Below are 16197 nucleotides of genomic sequence, written 5' to 3' on the forward strand. Positions count from 1 at the left end.
AAAGAAACCTATATCCAGCACAAGCCCCCTTGCTCTTAGCAACCCAAAAAGGCCCCCAGGTTTCCTTGTCATCCTCAAAGATCAAAAAACCTCACAGGGTATCCCATGATGTACCTGTGAGGTACAGCTAGGCAGCACCATTTTGAAATTAGCAGTGTGCCCATAGAAGGTGCATGGATTCCTTCCTGTTGGCAAAGATTTCAGGATTTCTTGGGGGCTATGTTTTAGATCTGGAGAGGTGGGAGGAGGCTTGGAGGCCCACTTTGATGTTGGGAGGAGGGGGAGGATCCCAGAGGCCATTTTGCTTGCTGGAGAATGGAAGGGAGACTTCTCCCTGCTAAGTGGCTTTTGCACTTTGGCCTGGAGACTGCAATATTTATTTATTTATTTATTTATTGAGTTTTATATTCCGTCATTCGGTTATGCCATCACAACGGTTTACAAATTTCAACAGTTGGGATAGTTTAGATGGGTAGTACAAAGATCAACATCATGGTCAGATATATGGACAGGGAGGGACAAGTACAGGTACAGTTAGGTTAAAGTACAGCAGGTAAAGGTACAGAGCAATGGGGTAGTAATAGATTTAAAGATGCAGCATGTACCTCATACAAAGGCCGCATATGCCTGTTAATGTGTTTGTGATCTGCATCTAATTAGTTTAGTGACTTAACGGCTAATGGGAGTTTTAGCATGCATGCTAACATTATTTTAGCATATGCTTTAATGACTTGGCCCCACAGAGTATAATTTTTTAAGTTAACACTTAGGATGGCTAATTGTCCTCAATTTGATCTTGTTCAGCATGTTTATTAAACTAATTTTGCTACACTCAGCAAAAAGCAAACTAGAACGGTGCACAACACAATTTTATAGCTTGCAAGACTCAAACAAGCTATTAATTTCACTAGTAGTTATATAACTAAACACTAAATCACTTCAAAAAATGAAATTCATAAGAAACTGCTATTCCAATTGTAGCCCTCCATTGGGGCACATATAGTGATGGAGAGTCTGATGCCTGTTTTGGATCTAAGCACCAGTCTCTGTGGGTTTTGAAACAAAATGGTGATCGAGCAGATTGTGTAGTGGACCTGGAATAGAGGCAAGGGTTGTATTCCTCAAGCTGGATAGGGAACTAAAAACTAAAATACTGAAATTTGCTGTGTATGATACATGTGTTAAATGTAAACTGCATTCTTGAACCCTGAGTCATCAATTTAGGATTGTCCTGTTGTTAGTAAATTTTGGAAGTCGATTGTAAGCTACATTTATCGAATGTATTGCTCCCACTCCAGACTACAGTGCTCCTGTTTGATAATATGCGTGGAGTGGCTGTTGGTCAAAAGTTCATGAGACTTTGGATATGCAAAGCTCTTTTGTTGGCAAAAAAGGTCGTACTTCAATGTTGGCTACAGAAAGACCTACCGACAATGACTCAATGGCGGAACCAACTTCATCATATATATATAAAAGACTGATTTACACAAAAAGAGAAAAGTCTTAACAAAGAAACATAGAAATGACGGCAGAAAAAGACCAATTGGCCCATCTAGTCTTCCCAGCAAGCTTCCACACTTATTTTCCCATACTTATCTGTTTCACCAACCACCAACTTCAGGGCTCTTGTTGGTAACTGTTTGATTCAAATTTCCTGCCATCCCCTGTCATTGATGCAGAGAGTAATGTTGGAGTTGCATCAAAGGTGAGCATAAGGCTTATGGTTAAGGGTTGTAACCGCCGCATCAAGCAAGTTACCCCAATGCTTGTTTACCCAGATTGCACAGATCGACGCCTTGTTGGATGATGTCTGAATGTAAATCCTGTTTTCCTCAGTTCCCCCTACCGTTGAAGCAGATAGCAACGCTGTATATGCTTTCAAAGTGATGTATCAGGCTTAACTGGTTTAGGGTAGTAATTGCCGTAATAAGCAAGCTACCCCCACGCTTATTTGTTTACCCAGATTATGAAGTTCAGTCCTTGTTGGTTGTTGTCTTTTTACCAATTTGGGACTATTATTTACAATCCCTACCACACAGAGCTAGAAGTCTAGTTCTAAATGACTATTAATGGGAAGATGTTGTTTCATCAGTGTAGAGCTAAGGGTTTCACTTTGGAGAGCGGAAGCAAGGGAGATGGGTTTGGGGGTTGTTGGAAAGGGAAAATTATGAGAAACAGGATACTGGCAAGTGTCAACCAGTGAGCCCAATCATATTGAATATTTCTATGTTTAGATTACATGTAGATGTAGTTGAAAATTATGAAATACTTCTTTGCCTTCTGTGATGCCTCTGACTGCAGCCCATTAAATCCCAAATCTTCAACCCCCATTCTTCTGTCACTGAAAGATGCCTCTCACGAACCCACACTTTGGGATCAAAGAGAGTCTAACTTCAAAGCTATCTTCAAACATGAAACTTTCTTTTTCTAATCTGGGGTTTTCCATTGTCAGAAATGACCAATATCAAAATTTGCTGATTAAATCAGGGTTCACAGGTTCACAGCAATGATACTGCAACAACATCAATAGCAACAACAAAACACTCTTCCTCCATATCTTTAGTGGGATAACATGCATTAAAAATGCTTCCTTTTCCTCTTCCAGATTATTGCGATTTGGTAATTCCCCACACAGATTCTTCTCAGACATAGAAGCAGCAGTTCTCTTCACACAATTTCCAAAGGATTTCCACAAGGGCTGTTGTGGTCCATATTCCTGAACACCACCCATGAAGCCCAGCAATGGTCTCCCAACTTCTCTCTAAGGAGCTGTGAGGGCTCCACATTCCAAAACCAAAAGACCACCGCAAAGGGGCAAAAGAAGAGATTCTTTCCCACTCTGAGCATCACCTTATACTGATGCAAACAACAACCCACTGGAGGATTTCAACTGCACCATGACTTGAAGGGATATACCAAGACCCTTTAATAAACCTCTGCCACAATGACTCAACATCATAACTCACAAGTAAAGGTTAAGTGACACCCCTTAATATTTATCCCAAGACAAACATTTCTAGTGACCAGGATCTGAATCAAGGCCTCATTACACAATTATCTACAATTTGTAGAGATTCTACGTTCCTTTCCCTCTTGCTTAGTCTGAATATTATTATTATTATTATTTATTTATTTTAAACTTTTATATACCGATGTTCCTGAATAGGATACATATTGCACCGGTTTACATAGGAACTTTACTGTCGCTGAGGGGCGAGTACAACGAACATGTAGTACACTTAACTTATAATATAGTATAATCAAAAACATAGGGCTATACATGAGGCTATACATGATATTATTATTATTATTATTATTATTATTAATAAATTTTATATACCACTTAAACTAAACAGTCCCCAAATGGTTAACAAAAAAGTATATAAATAACCCACACACAATTAAGCAAATACCACTGAGAACTCACCTTGCCACCCACTACTTATACGTCAGTCCCACAACTACCCTCTCCCCAATTCCCTACCCATTACAGGATTCAAATCACAAGAACGATGCCTTATAATACAACTCTTCAATCAGCAGAGCAAGGCACTAAAATGCAAGCCACAACAATAGAGATGCTCTGCCGCGCTCTAGCCTATGTTTGAATTTAGTACCCTCTATCTATTTTTATGGCTATCAATTATTCAGTTCACTATATATGGGTGGTTACAGTCATTTGCAATTCACTTACTTTACTGTGTGGCCTGTATGTGGAGGAGATCCTTGATTAATTGTGTTTTATAAACAGCTCTTTCCATTGGCTATTTAGTGGCCAATCAGATATATAATTAAATTCTTGTACACCATAATTAGATATGTTCAAATTTGCACATTAGCTAGATATAATACTAGCATAGATACTTTTTCAGATTTATTACTTTTGATTATTTTTAACAAAAAAAGCTAGACAGTAACCAGACTAATGATAGTTTAGGCATGTGGTTGACCAGTAAAACATCATTTTGACAGACAGTATGTCACTCTTTCTTTATGGTTAGATGACTAACATAGCAACAAGTAATTGCATAAACCAAAATTGTTAGGAACATACTCAGATGCTGGTTTTGAGTTTCCTGATAGAGAGATTGCAAAAATGCTACAGCAACCCAGGTGCCTTTAAGTAAAGAGCAGACAGAGTAGAAAGATTTCAAATTATTCCTATCAACTGATAACCAGGTTGTTAATACAAACAAACATAAAGGTACATTTACTAAGCCATGATAAGGTGATATCATGCATTAAAAGGTGTTTAACACGCATTAAATGCCATTTATCGTGCAATATTGACATATCACAGCCATATTGCGTGATATAATACGATACTTTAAAAGATTTCCTCCCTCTATTGAACTGAGCTGCTTTGCATGTATAAAATGTCCTAATGCACGCAAAGTAGGTCATGAATAATCAATTCCATGTAAATAAAATAACTTGACTGACTTTGAAAAAATTCAGCCATGTTATTTTATCGCATTTCAGGGAGTTGTAGTTATTTGTCCCCAGGAACATTAGGACACTAACACAGACCTCCAAAAAACTACACCCCGCCCAAATGCAGATATGACCCAGGGGTCTAGGTATACTCCCTACCCACACCGGAACTGCCTGCCAAGGCAGCCATATAACAAAAAGTTAAAAAAAAAAAAAAGTTTAGATATCACATGATTACGCCCAGCTCCCTTCCCAAACCACTCCCCTTAGTCTTAAAACCAACCCCCTGTCCCAAGCATATTCCACTCCCTTCCATTAACTCCCCCCTTGCCCCTTCCCCCTCCCCTTTCTCCCCTGGTCAAAATAAGACAAAATCCCTGGGGTCTAGAAGTTCCCACCAAGCCACTCCCCATCAGGGGTCTAGTAGTTCCCTCTAATCCCCCAACCCCCCACCTCCAGTTCTCCCTACCTCTCCGAAAGCTCATTGGAGTATAGTGGGGGCCTGGAGCACCCCCTACCTCTGGGCCCAGTCAACTCCATTTTCCAAATTAGTGTCAAGCTGACTTTGCCCCATCACATGATAGGCACAAAGTCCGGGACCGGTCTTTGGCCACATGCATCGTCCGGTCCCCTAGTGGCTTCACACAAATAAGTGCAAATTAACCTTGACTACAATTTAAATAAATAGTACGTCAAATACATGTCATTGGCAAATGGAGTAAACAAAAACATATTAAATAAATTTAAGGGACTTACTTTTTATAATTGAAAACAAAAAAATGCCGTCTATCAGTGAGATATGGGTGCTGCCCAGTCTTTTGAACTGACTACTGGTTTGTTAGTGGGCAGTCATATGTGCACATCTGATGCAAAAAGATCCTGGCTCTCAGAGAATCAGTCCGAACTCTGGAGGCTAGAGTGGCAGACTTGGAGGAGCTGAAGCAGACAGAGAGTTATACAGAGGAGTCCTTCAGAGGCATAGTAGAGTGGTCCTAACTCCACTCTGGCAATTCCTGTGCTTCAATGAGAAATAAGACCACCTGGAAGGAGAGCATCACCTTGCTGGGGCAGGAAGAGATCCTGTAGCCAGGATCTGCTCTTCAGGTGATGAGCTATCCTCTTGCGCTGAGAATATGGATCCAGGCCCAAGTGGGAAGGGATAGGACTGCTGTTATTATTGGCAACTCAATCATTAGAAATGCAGATAGCTGGGTGGCCGGTGAGTATGAGGATTGCTTGCTAACCTGCCTAATGACAAGGTGGCAGACCTCACATGTCACCTAGATAGGATTTTAGAAAGTGCTGAGAAGCAACTGGCTGTCATTGTTCAGGAGCAAGCTTCTAGAAGCCAAATTTAGGTTTTTAGTTAGGAGATTGAAATCCAGACCCTGCAGAGCAGCACTGTCAGAAATGATCTCAATTTCGCGTGCAGAACCCTAGAGGCATGCTAAGCTCCAGCGTCTCAATTAATGGATGAGACGATGGTGCAGGAAGGAGGGTTTCAGATTTATTAGGAACCAGGGAACATTTTTGGGAAAGGGGAGCCTATTCTGAAAGGAGGGGGCTCAACCTTAAGCAGGGTGGAACCAGACTGCTGGAGCTAACTTTCAAAAAGGAGATAAAAGCAACTTTTAAACTAGGTCATGCAGGGAAGCTGACAGTCACTCAAGAGCACACGGTTCCTAAAGATACTGGGGCAGATTTTAAAAGCCCTGCGCACGTAAATCCAGCCGGATTTCCGCGAGCAGGGGACTTGCGCGCCGGTGCGCCTATGTTGTATAGGCCGCTGGCGCGCGCAAAGCCCCAGGATGCACATAAGTCCCGGGGCTTTGCTTGGAGGGCGTGAGGGGGGCGGCGCGGCATTTGGGGGCGTTCTGGGGGTGGGGCCGTGGGAGTGGTGCCGGCCCAGGGGCGTTCCAGGGGCATGGCTGAGACCTCCGAACCTGCCCCCAGGCTGGGGAATGGCATGCTGGCAGCCCACCGGCAGGCGTAACTTTCTTAACAAAGGTAGGGGGGGATGTAGTTAGGGCTGGGGGGTGGGTTAGGTAGGGGAAGGTAGGGGGGGCCGGAAAAAAAAGTTCCCTCCGAAGCTGCTCCGATTTCGGAGTGGCCTCGAAGGGAATGGAGGCAGGCTGCTCGGCACGCGCAGGTTGCACAATTGCGCGCCAACCCTGGATTTTATAACATGCGCGCGCATGTTATAAAATCGGGCGTAGATTTGTTCGCGGCGGGTTGCACGAACAAATCTACGCCTGCGCATAACTTTAAAAATCTACCCCACTGTCAAAACAGGAAAGTTAAAATATCCCACTAGAGAGGTAATGGTAAGAGCTGATGAGGCTCAGAAGGATTTAAATACAGATTTGACAAATACAAATGATTCCAAATTTAGTGGAGAGACACATTCCACTGACTGTGGGAAAGAGTTCTAGCAGCCATATTGAACCTGGAGAAAAATGGAGTCTTTGTAGTTTGTGATATCTTTCAAAAGACTGAGGAAAAAACTCGTCATAAGCGCATGAGCTTTTGAGAATCACAGGTCCCTTCATCTCCAGGAGCTCGTGAGGTTTCAGCAGCTGCTATAGTGCATCATCTTTTTCCCGGTCCTTCAGGGGACAATTTTCAAAAGGATTCTCCACAGGTAAATGGATGTTTACCCAAGGAGAAGGGACCTTTGAAAACTGCCCCGGACCCAGTCTGTGGAGAAAACCAGCAGTGCCGGGTGACCCTAAAGAAGTGGGTGATGGGATTCCCCGTGCCTGCTTTCCGCTGCTTCACCCCACCACATATTTTGTGCCTGCAGCGTATGCTGGGTAAAGAATTCCTGCCAGCGTCGATCGACCTGCCATGATTTTCAAAGGCAGACTCCACTGATTGTGGGGAAATTAATTTCTCATTCACCTGGTAACACAATGGATTTATGAGCAGTCACGGTAATCTGGAAGCGGCTTCCTGAATTAGTTTTGATTGCGCAACAATGCGTTACATCAGTTAGTGTTTGGTCTAGCTGTTCATGTGCAAAAGCCCTAGAGTACTCGATGCAACTGCCCAGTTCAAGGCTCACTTGCCCGTAAATCATTATGCACATTTCGCCATTTATGTTTGTTTCGAGTCTTTAAACTTTATCACAGTATGAGGGGGGGGGGTTTGCAAATTTTTCACTTTGTGACTAGACTGTGAGAAAATGGAGCCTCTCTCAGCCGGCCAACCAGCTGCTCTTTCCAAAGGGCACTAAGTGACAGTGAAAGACAGCTGGAGTGCCAGTGGAATCAAAAGTTGTTGGTTTTTTGGGGGGTTTTTTAGCAGTTTTCTAAAAATATTAGATCTCTTGGCAAAAGAGCTAGCGGAAGCAGAGTAATTATGCTGAATGTATTACATGCTTTTGGCATTGCACTGCGACCTCTTAAACTGGGTCATGGACAGATACCTAGAAATGGAAGCCCGTACAGAGGAGACTATTATTTAAACAGAGCTATATTAATTCCACATTCAAGTACATCTGTAATTTTCTTTATTTTTTGACCGGGAAGTTTCTTTCTTCTCCTCAGGTATGGCCACTAGGTGTTGCCATTGCGCAAACGGTTGAGGGCTCCCTCATTCCTGAGGCTATAAATTCCATAGCTGTAGTATTTCCAGCCCTGACCAAGCCACGGAACTGAATCTTGATCTCCTGCATCCCAGACCATAGCACTTACCGCAAAACCATCGGGCCCACCCCCACAGTTTTCTGTAAATTAACTTTAATGAGGAGATTAGTTCATGGGATGTGAACACAGCAGTTAGACTAAAATGTGATTTGGCTATTTTGTAAACGTTCCTGTTTCTGGTATGCAGGATTATTAAGTGAAGTTAAAGGACTATACTATATTGCTACAAATGTTTGATTTGCGGCTTTTCCCTTTTTTTTGGAACCAGAGTGTGGAATTTATAATAGGGTTACAGCTTACATGAAAATTTATCAAGGCTGAAATACACTGATTTCCTACTGTAATGTAATGTGATTTTGTTTTTCCTAGTGATTTAATGTAACCAAAAAAGCTGGCCGCTGAATTGGAATGTGGGCTTTTAGTAGACAACATAGAAACAAATCTGTAATCTTTCAGACTGTCAGTGACTCACGGAATACCAAGATGGGTTGAGTGATGCTACCTTATCTTCTGCTGAAACACAGTACGATGTAAACAAATACATCATGTTATAATGTGCCAGCTACTAAAAACAAAAAACAAAAATCAAACATGACAAAAGTTCTGCAAGTAATGTAGGCTAATTAATAGGTAAAGTAGATAATCACTTGCTTGATTCGGTATTTTATCCCATAAATTAGGCTAATCCCTTCTGTGGGTGGCATGTATATTATTGGGGGGTATTTTTTTGGCCTGGCAGTTCCCTCCTGCTCCTCTGCTTAATCAGAATACAGCCTCAGTTGGGCTATGACCCCATGAGTTTTCATTCTCAACTAACCAGGATTCTCTACCTGTTTTTATATCCTCCTCCCAACTTACTTAGCCCACAGCCAATACAGGGACAGCTCTTATCAGGGGCCATGGACGACGGCTCCCTCTGGAATACAGTAACAAGAACTCTAAGCCTGGACACCAGTGAGCGATGCCCATACACCCCATACACTATGAATGTTGCTTCTGCAGCATTTCCAGCCCCGGCTGGTGTAAAGAGTAGAGTCCTGGCCCAGCAACCTAATCTAGGTCCTCCACAAGGCAGTGTACGGCACTGCCACGGAGCCACTGGACTGGCCTACATGTATGATCTTAGCAATAAACTAATTATCTTGCTGAGCATTATTCCAATTTTTTTTTTTTTATAACAATTGGTCATGAAAAGTGTAGCTATCAGGTCAATAAGAAAAGTCTCTTGTAAATGTACATTATCTATTTGTTTGCTATTGATCTTGTCAATAGCTGATACTAAAACTGACCTTATCTCACTACTATAACTTTTAAAACCTAGCTAAGTATACAGTGCAAGCACAATTCTAGTGCATCATTCTATAACAAGCAAGTGTGTTCTAAAATAAGTAAAGAAATACCTCTTGCATTTAAACTGAAGGTTCATACCCATATTAATATGAAATAAAATATATTTCACACTTATTTTATACAGCAGCTATTTAAACCTACAAGGACAAAAGTGTTTTCGTTTTTTCAGAATTCTGAGTCAGCAAAAAATAAAGAAAAATATATAAAAATATTAGTTCATATAATTATGGCTTTCTGTACTTACATGAAATTCACACAGCCTGTCCCTGCAGGTGGAGCAATCCAAACAAAGCTCAGATTAGTTGTTGGGAGATGACTCACATGGGAGGCAACGACACTGCACATAAACTGATTTCCAAACTGGTGGTCCGACATGATGCCTGGAAATAAATAAATAAATAATACATAAGAACATAAGAAATTGTCATACTGGGTCAGACCAAGGGTCCATCAAGCCCAGCATCCTGTTTCCAATAGTGGCCAAACCAGGCCACAAGAACCTGCAAGTACCCAAACACTAAGCAGATCCCATGCTGCTGATGCCAGTAATAACAGTGGCTATTAGGGATGTGAATCGTTTTTCAACGATTAAAATTATCGTCCGATAATGTTTATATCGTCTTAAATCGTTATAGAACACGATACAATAGAAATTCTAACGATTTATCGTTAAAAATCGTTAAATCGTGTTAGTGCGCACTAACTCGAGTTAGTGCGCACTAACTCCCCGTTAGTGCGCACTAACTCGATTTAGTGCGCACTAACTGAAAATGATACAAATAAACACTTTCCAGGTCACTGAAGGTCAGTTAGGAATGAATATGTGTTCCTATTGGCTGGCTGCCCTCTTATCTATTGATGTTACCAAGGTTACCACTGAGGTGATGGTTGGGGGGATGGGAAATGGAACTGGAAACTAACGAACACCAACAGAAAATGAAACAAAGTGTTCACACTTCCCAGGTCAGTAAAGGTCACTTAGGAATTAATATGTATGTATGTATTCCTATTGGCTGGCTGTGCTCTTATCTATTGATGTTACCAAGGCTAACACTGAGGTAATGGTTGGGGGGATGTGAAATGGAAACAGTTGGAAGCTTGACAAAAAAAGTAATGTAATGATCAGCACTCACGTGACTAGAACTTGTTTGTTTATTATTTTAGTTAGCAGGCACCTGAAATGCTAGTGCATGTTGAATTTGCCAATCACTGTGCATTTTAGAAAGGTGGTCCTGGCTGGAACTGTACACAGTTCAAATATATGTAATTGATTGTTGGTAAGTGTATTTTTTAAGTAGCCACTCTGGCACAAGTATGTTTACTTTTCCTCCTACTTAACTCACTAGCTCAGCTTTGTAAGAAGGGCTTCTCTGCTTGTGTGTTGTTTTTGTTTGGTGTGAGGAGAGCAGAAACATCAGATCTTTATTCAATCTACTACAGTCATCTCTTACAGTGCCCTATCCCTATTAATACCAGGAGTGTTGTGATCTTCCTGCACACAGTGCCCTAACCCTGATACCAGTCTGAGACAGCTCCCTCCCTGCATTACTAGTGAGAGGCTGGCTTCACAGACAGGGGGGAGCTGCCTGACCCTCACTCCTGACTTCCCCCATGTCCCAGCTAGTGAATGGTGTGTGGGTGAGGGGGGGGGGAGGATGGTGAAGTCTGAGACAGCTCCCTCCCTGCATTACTAGTGAGAGGCTGGCTTCACAGACAGGGGGGAGCTGCCTGACCCTCACTCCTGACTTCCCCCATGTCCCAGCTAGTGAATGGTGTGTGGGTGAGGGGGGGGGGGGGAGGAGGATGGTGAAGTCTGAGACAGCTCCCTCCCTGCATTACTAGTGAGAGGCTGGCTTCACAGACAGGGGGGAGCTGCCTGACCCTCACTCCTGACTTCCCCCATGTCCCAGCTAGTGAATGGTGTGTGGGTGAGGGGGGGGGGGGGGGGGGAGGATGGTGAAGTCTGAGACAGCTCCCTCCCTGCATTACTAGTGAGAGGCTGGCTTCACAGACAGGGGGGAGCTGCCTGACCCTCACTCCTGACTTCCCCCATGTCCCAGCTAGTGAATGGTGTGTGGGTGAGGGGGGGGGGGAGGATGGTGAAGTCTGAGACAGCTCCCTCCCTGCATTACTAGTGAGAGGCTGGCTTCACAGACAGGGGGGAGCTGCCTGACCCTCACTCCTGACTTCCCCCATGTCCCAGCTAGTGAATGGTGTGTGGGTGAGGTGGGGGGGGGGAGGAGGATGGTGAAGTCTGAGACAGCTCCCTCCCTGCATTACTAGTGAGAGGCTGGCTTCACAGACAGGGGGGAGCTGCCTGACCCTCACTCCTGACTTCCCCCATGTCCCAGCTAGTGAATGGTGTGTGGGTGAGGGGGGGGGGGAGGATGGTGAAGTCTGAGACAGCTCCCTCCCTGCATTACTAGTGAGAGGCTGGCTTCACAGACAGGGGGGAGCTGCCTGACCCTCACTCCTGACTTCCCCCATGTCCCAGCTAGTGAATGGTGTGTGGGTGAGGGGGGGGGGGAGGAGGATGGTGAAGTCTGAGACAGCTCCCTCCCTGCATTACTAGTGAGAGGCTGGCTTCACAGACAGGGGGGAGCTGCCTGACCCTCACTCCTGACTTCCCCCATGTCCCAGCTAGTGAATGGTGTGTGGGTGAGGGGGGGGGGGAGGATGGTGAAGTCTGAGACAGCTCCCTCCCTGCATTACTAGTGAGAGGCTGGCTTCACAGACAGGGGGGAGCTGCCTGACCCTCACTCCTGACTTCCCCCATGTCCCAGCTAGGGAATGGTGTGTGGGTGAGGGGGGGGGGAGGATGGTGAAGTCTGAGACAGCTCCCTCCCTGCATTACTAGTGAGAGGCTGGCTTCACAGACAGGGGGAAGCTGCCTGACCCTCACTCCTGACTTCCCCCATGTCCCAGCTAGTGAATGGTGTGTGGGTGAGGGGGGGGGGGAGGATGGTGAAGTCTGAGACAGCTCCCTCCCTGCATTACTAGTGAGAGGCTGGCTTCACAGACAGGGGGGAGCTGCCTGACCCTCACTCCTGACTTCCCCCATGTCCCAGCTAGTGAATGGTGTGTGGGTGAGGGGGGGGGAGGATGGTGAAGTCTGAGACAGCTCCCTCCCTGCATTACTAGTGAGAGGCTGGCTTCACAGACAGGGGGGAGCTGCCTGACCCTCACTCCTGACTTCCCCCATGTCCCAGCTAGTGAATGGTGTGTGGGTGAGGGGGGGGGGGGAGGATGGTGAAGTCTGAGACAGCTCCCTCCCTGCATTACTAGTGAGAGGCTGGCTTCACAGACAGGGGGGAGCTGCCTGACCCTCACTCCTGACTTCCCCCATGTCCCAGCTAGTGAATGGTGTGTGGGTGAGGGGGGGGGGAGGATGGTGAAGTCTGAGACAGCTCCCTCCCTGCATTACTAGTGAGAGGCTGGCTTCACAGACAGGGGGGAGCTGCCTGACCCTCACTCCTGACTTCCCCCATGTCCCAGCTAGTGAATGGTGTGTGGGTGAGGGGGGGGGGAGGATGGTGAAGTCTGAGACAGCTCCCTCCCTGCATTACTAGTGAGAGGCTGGCTTCACAGACAGGGGGGAGCTGCCTGACCCTCACTCCTGACTTCCCCCATGTCCCAGCTAGTGAATGGTGTGTGGGTGAGGGGGGGGGGGGAGGAGGATGGTGAAGTCTGAGACAGCTCCCTCCCTGCATTACTAGTGAGAGGCTGGCTTCACAGACAGGGGGGAGCTGCCTGACCCTCACTCAAGCAGAGAAGCCCTTCTTACAAAGCTGAGCTAGTGAGTTAAGTAGGAGGAAAAGTAAACATACTTGTGCCAGTGTGGCTACTTAAAAAATACACTTACCAACAATCAATTACATATATTTGAACTGTGTACAGTTCCAGCCAGGACCACCTTTCTAAAATGCACAGTGATTGGCAAATTCAACATGCACTAGCATTTCAGGTGCCTGCTAACAAAAATAATAAACAAAGAAGTTCTAGTCACGTGAGTGCTGATCATCACATGTCAAGCTTCCAACTGTTTCCATTTCACATCCCCCCAACCATTACCTCAGTGGTAACCTTGGTAACATCAATAGATAAGAGCACAGCCAGCCAATAGGAATACATATTCATTCCTAAGTGACCTTTACTGACCTGGGAAGTGTGAACACTTTGTTTCATTTTCTGTTGGTGTTCATGAGTTTCCAGTTCCATTTCCCATCCCCCCAACCATCACCTCAGTGGAAACCTTGGTAACATCAATAGATAAGAGGGCTGCCAGCCAATAGGAACACATATTCATTCCTAACTGACCTTCAGTGACCTGGAAAGTGTCTATTTGTATCATTTTGAGTTAGTGCGCACTAACTCGAGTTAGTGCGCACTAATCGGAAAAAACGATTTTTAACGATTTTTCAATGAAATAATCGTGCCAAACACGATTTTCTTCTCCTGCCACACGATTTCTATCGTTAAGACGATATGGAAAACGATTCACATCCCTAGTGGCTATACCCTAAGGGGCAGATTTTAAAAGACCCGCGTGCGTAAATCCAGCTGGATTTACGCGCGCAGGGGACTTGCGCGCCGGCGCGCCTATGTTGCATAGACCGCCGGCGCGCACAAAGCCCTCGGGACGCGCGTAAGTCCCGGGGCTTTGCTTGGGGGGGCGTGTCGGGGGCGGCGCAGCATTTGGGGGCGTTCCGGGGGTGGGACCATGGGCGTGGCCCCAGCCCAGGGGCGTTCCATGGGCGTGGCCGAGGCCTCCGAACCAGCCCCGGGGTCGGGGAATGGCGCACCGACAGCCCGCCAGTGCGCGCAAGTTACACCTGCCTCAGGCAGGCGTAACTTTCTTAACAAAGGTAGGGGGGATTTAGTTAGGGCGGGGAAGGGAGGGGAAGGTGGGGGGGGGTGGAAAAATGTTCCCTCCAAGGCCACTTCAATTTCGGAGCAGCCTCAGAGGGAACGGAGGCAGGCTGCTCGGCGCGCGCAGGTTGCACAATTGTGCACCCCCTGCGCGTGCCGACCCTGGATTTTATAACATGCGCGTGGCAGCCGCGCATGTTATAAAATTGGGCGTAGATTTGTTCGTGCTGGGTTGCGCGAACAAATCTACGCCCACGCAGAACTTTAAAAATCTATCCCTAAGTCAATTTCATTAATAGCAGTTAATGGACTTCTCCAAGAACTTATTCAAACCTTTTTTAAACCCAGCTACACTAACTGTACTAACCACATCCTCTGGCAACAAATTCCAGAGCTTAATTGTGCGTTGAATGAAAAAGAATTTTCTCAGATTATTTTATTTATTTATTTAATACTTTTTCTATACCGGCATTCGTGGTTACATCAAACCGGTTTACATCCGAACTAAAGGTGGAAAATACATAAAACAGGTACTGGGGAAGGGACAAAGGAGAAAAAGGCCGAGTGGTAACAAAAACAGAGCAACAAGTAATATAATAAAACTAACAAGCAGCAATAACACAAACTATATACATCGGAGATACAGCATAAGGTTAATGGAGGGAGAATCTACTCTGGGTAAGCTTGCTTAACGAGCCAGGTCTTTAACTTCTTTTTGAATTTGATAGTACAAGGCTCAAGTCACAGATTTGTGGGTAGTGAGTTCCATCGCGTGGGACCAGCCATGGAGATGGAGCGGTCCCTTGTGGAGGAAAGGTGTGCCTTTTTGAGTAATGGCACGTGGAGGGTTCCTTTATTGTTTGCTCTGGTGGGGCGGTTAGAGCATGTGAGGCAAAGAGGTTCGTCAAGCCAATTAGAGTTGTGTCTGTATATGGATTTATGAATAATGGTGAGGGTTTTATAGAGGATGCGTGAGGGGATAGGGAGCCAATGGAGGTCTTTAAGGATAGGAGTGATGTGGGCTGATTTAGAGGCATTTGTGATGGTCCTTGTTACCACATTCTGGAGCATTTGAAGCGGCTTTATGGTGGAGTAGGGGAGCTCTAGGAAGAGGGAGTTGCAGTAATCCATTTTAGATGAGAGTGTGGCCTGGATGACAGTACAGAATTCATGGGTGTGGAGTAAGGGTTTTAGTTTTTTTTTAGAACATTGAGCTTGAAGAATCCCTCCTTGAGGATTGTATTGATGTATTTCTTTAGGTTCAGTTGCTGGTCAATGAGGACCCCAAGGTCTCTTACAAATGGTTAAGCGGAGATGGCATTGAATGCAGGATCATTAGCAATAGAGAGTTTAGGGGTTTGGTGTTGGGATATGAGGAGCAGTTCCGTTTTGGTGGTGTTTAAGGCAAGGTGGAGGTTTGTGAGTAGGGTGTTAATGGACACAAGGCTTGTGTCCCAAAGCTTAAGGGAATCAGAGATAGAGTCATGGACAGGAATAATGATTTGGATGTCATCGGCATATAGGTAGAATTTGAGGCCAAGGTCTGATAGAAGCTGGCAGAGGGGGGGTAAGGTAGGTATTAAATAGGGTGGAAGACAGGGAGGAGCCTTGTGGGACACTTTGGGACAGAGGGTAATGGGTAGATTCAGCATTGCCTATTTGGACAGAGAACTTTCTGTTGGACAGGTAAGATTAGTTTTAAATGTGCTACTTGCTAACTTCATGGAGTGCCCCCTAGTCCTTCTGTTATTAATTCAACTCAGAATGGTAAACATTTGTAATAAAACTGCTTTTTGGATCCATTTAAGTGATAGGAGGATAATCAGGGAGTCAAACCATTAAAGATGTTGTAACATCGCACATGAGTTAGCAGTTTTGTTTTCTTTTTGCAGCCACT

The 16197-nt window shown here is 45.1% G+C and overlaps 1 protein-coding gene across 1 annotated transcript in view; it reads right to left on the reverse strand.

Moving 5' to 3' along the window:
* RELN (reelin) overlaps positions 1 to 16197 on the reverse strand; it is a 699179-nt gene that overhangs the window by 540536 nt on the left and 142446 nt on the right. The window contains exon 3 of the mRNA XM_029615599.1: positions 9676 to 9811. Coding sequence (XP_029471459.1) covers positions 9676 to 9811 — 136 coding nt within the window. The remainder of the gene's footprint in view (positions 1 to 9675; positions 9812 to 16197) is intronic.

The sequence above is a fragment of the Rhinatrema bivittatum genome, chromosome 9 (assembly GCF_901001135.1).
Source record: "Rhinatrema bivittatum chromosome 9, aRhiBiv1.1, whole genome shotgun sequence".
Taxonomy (NCBI): Eukaryota; Metazoa; Chordata; class Amphibia; order Gymnophiona; family Rhinatrematidae; genus Rhinatrema; species Rhinatrema bivittatum.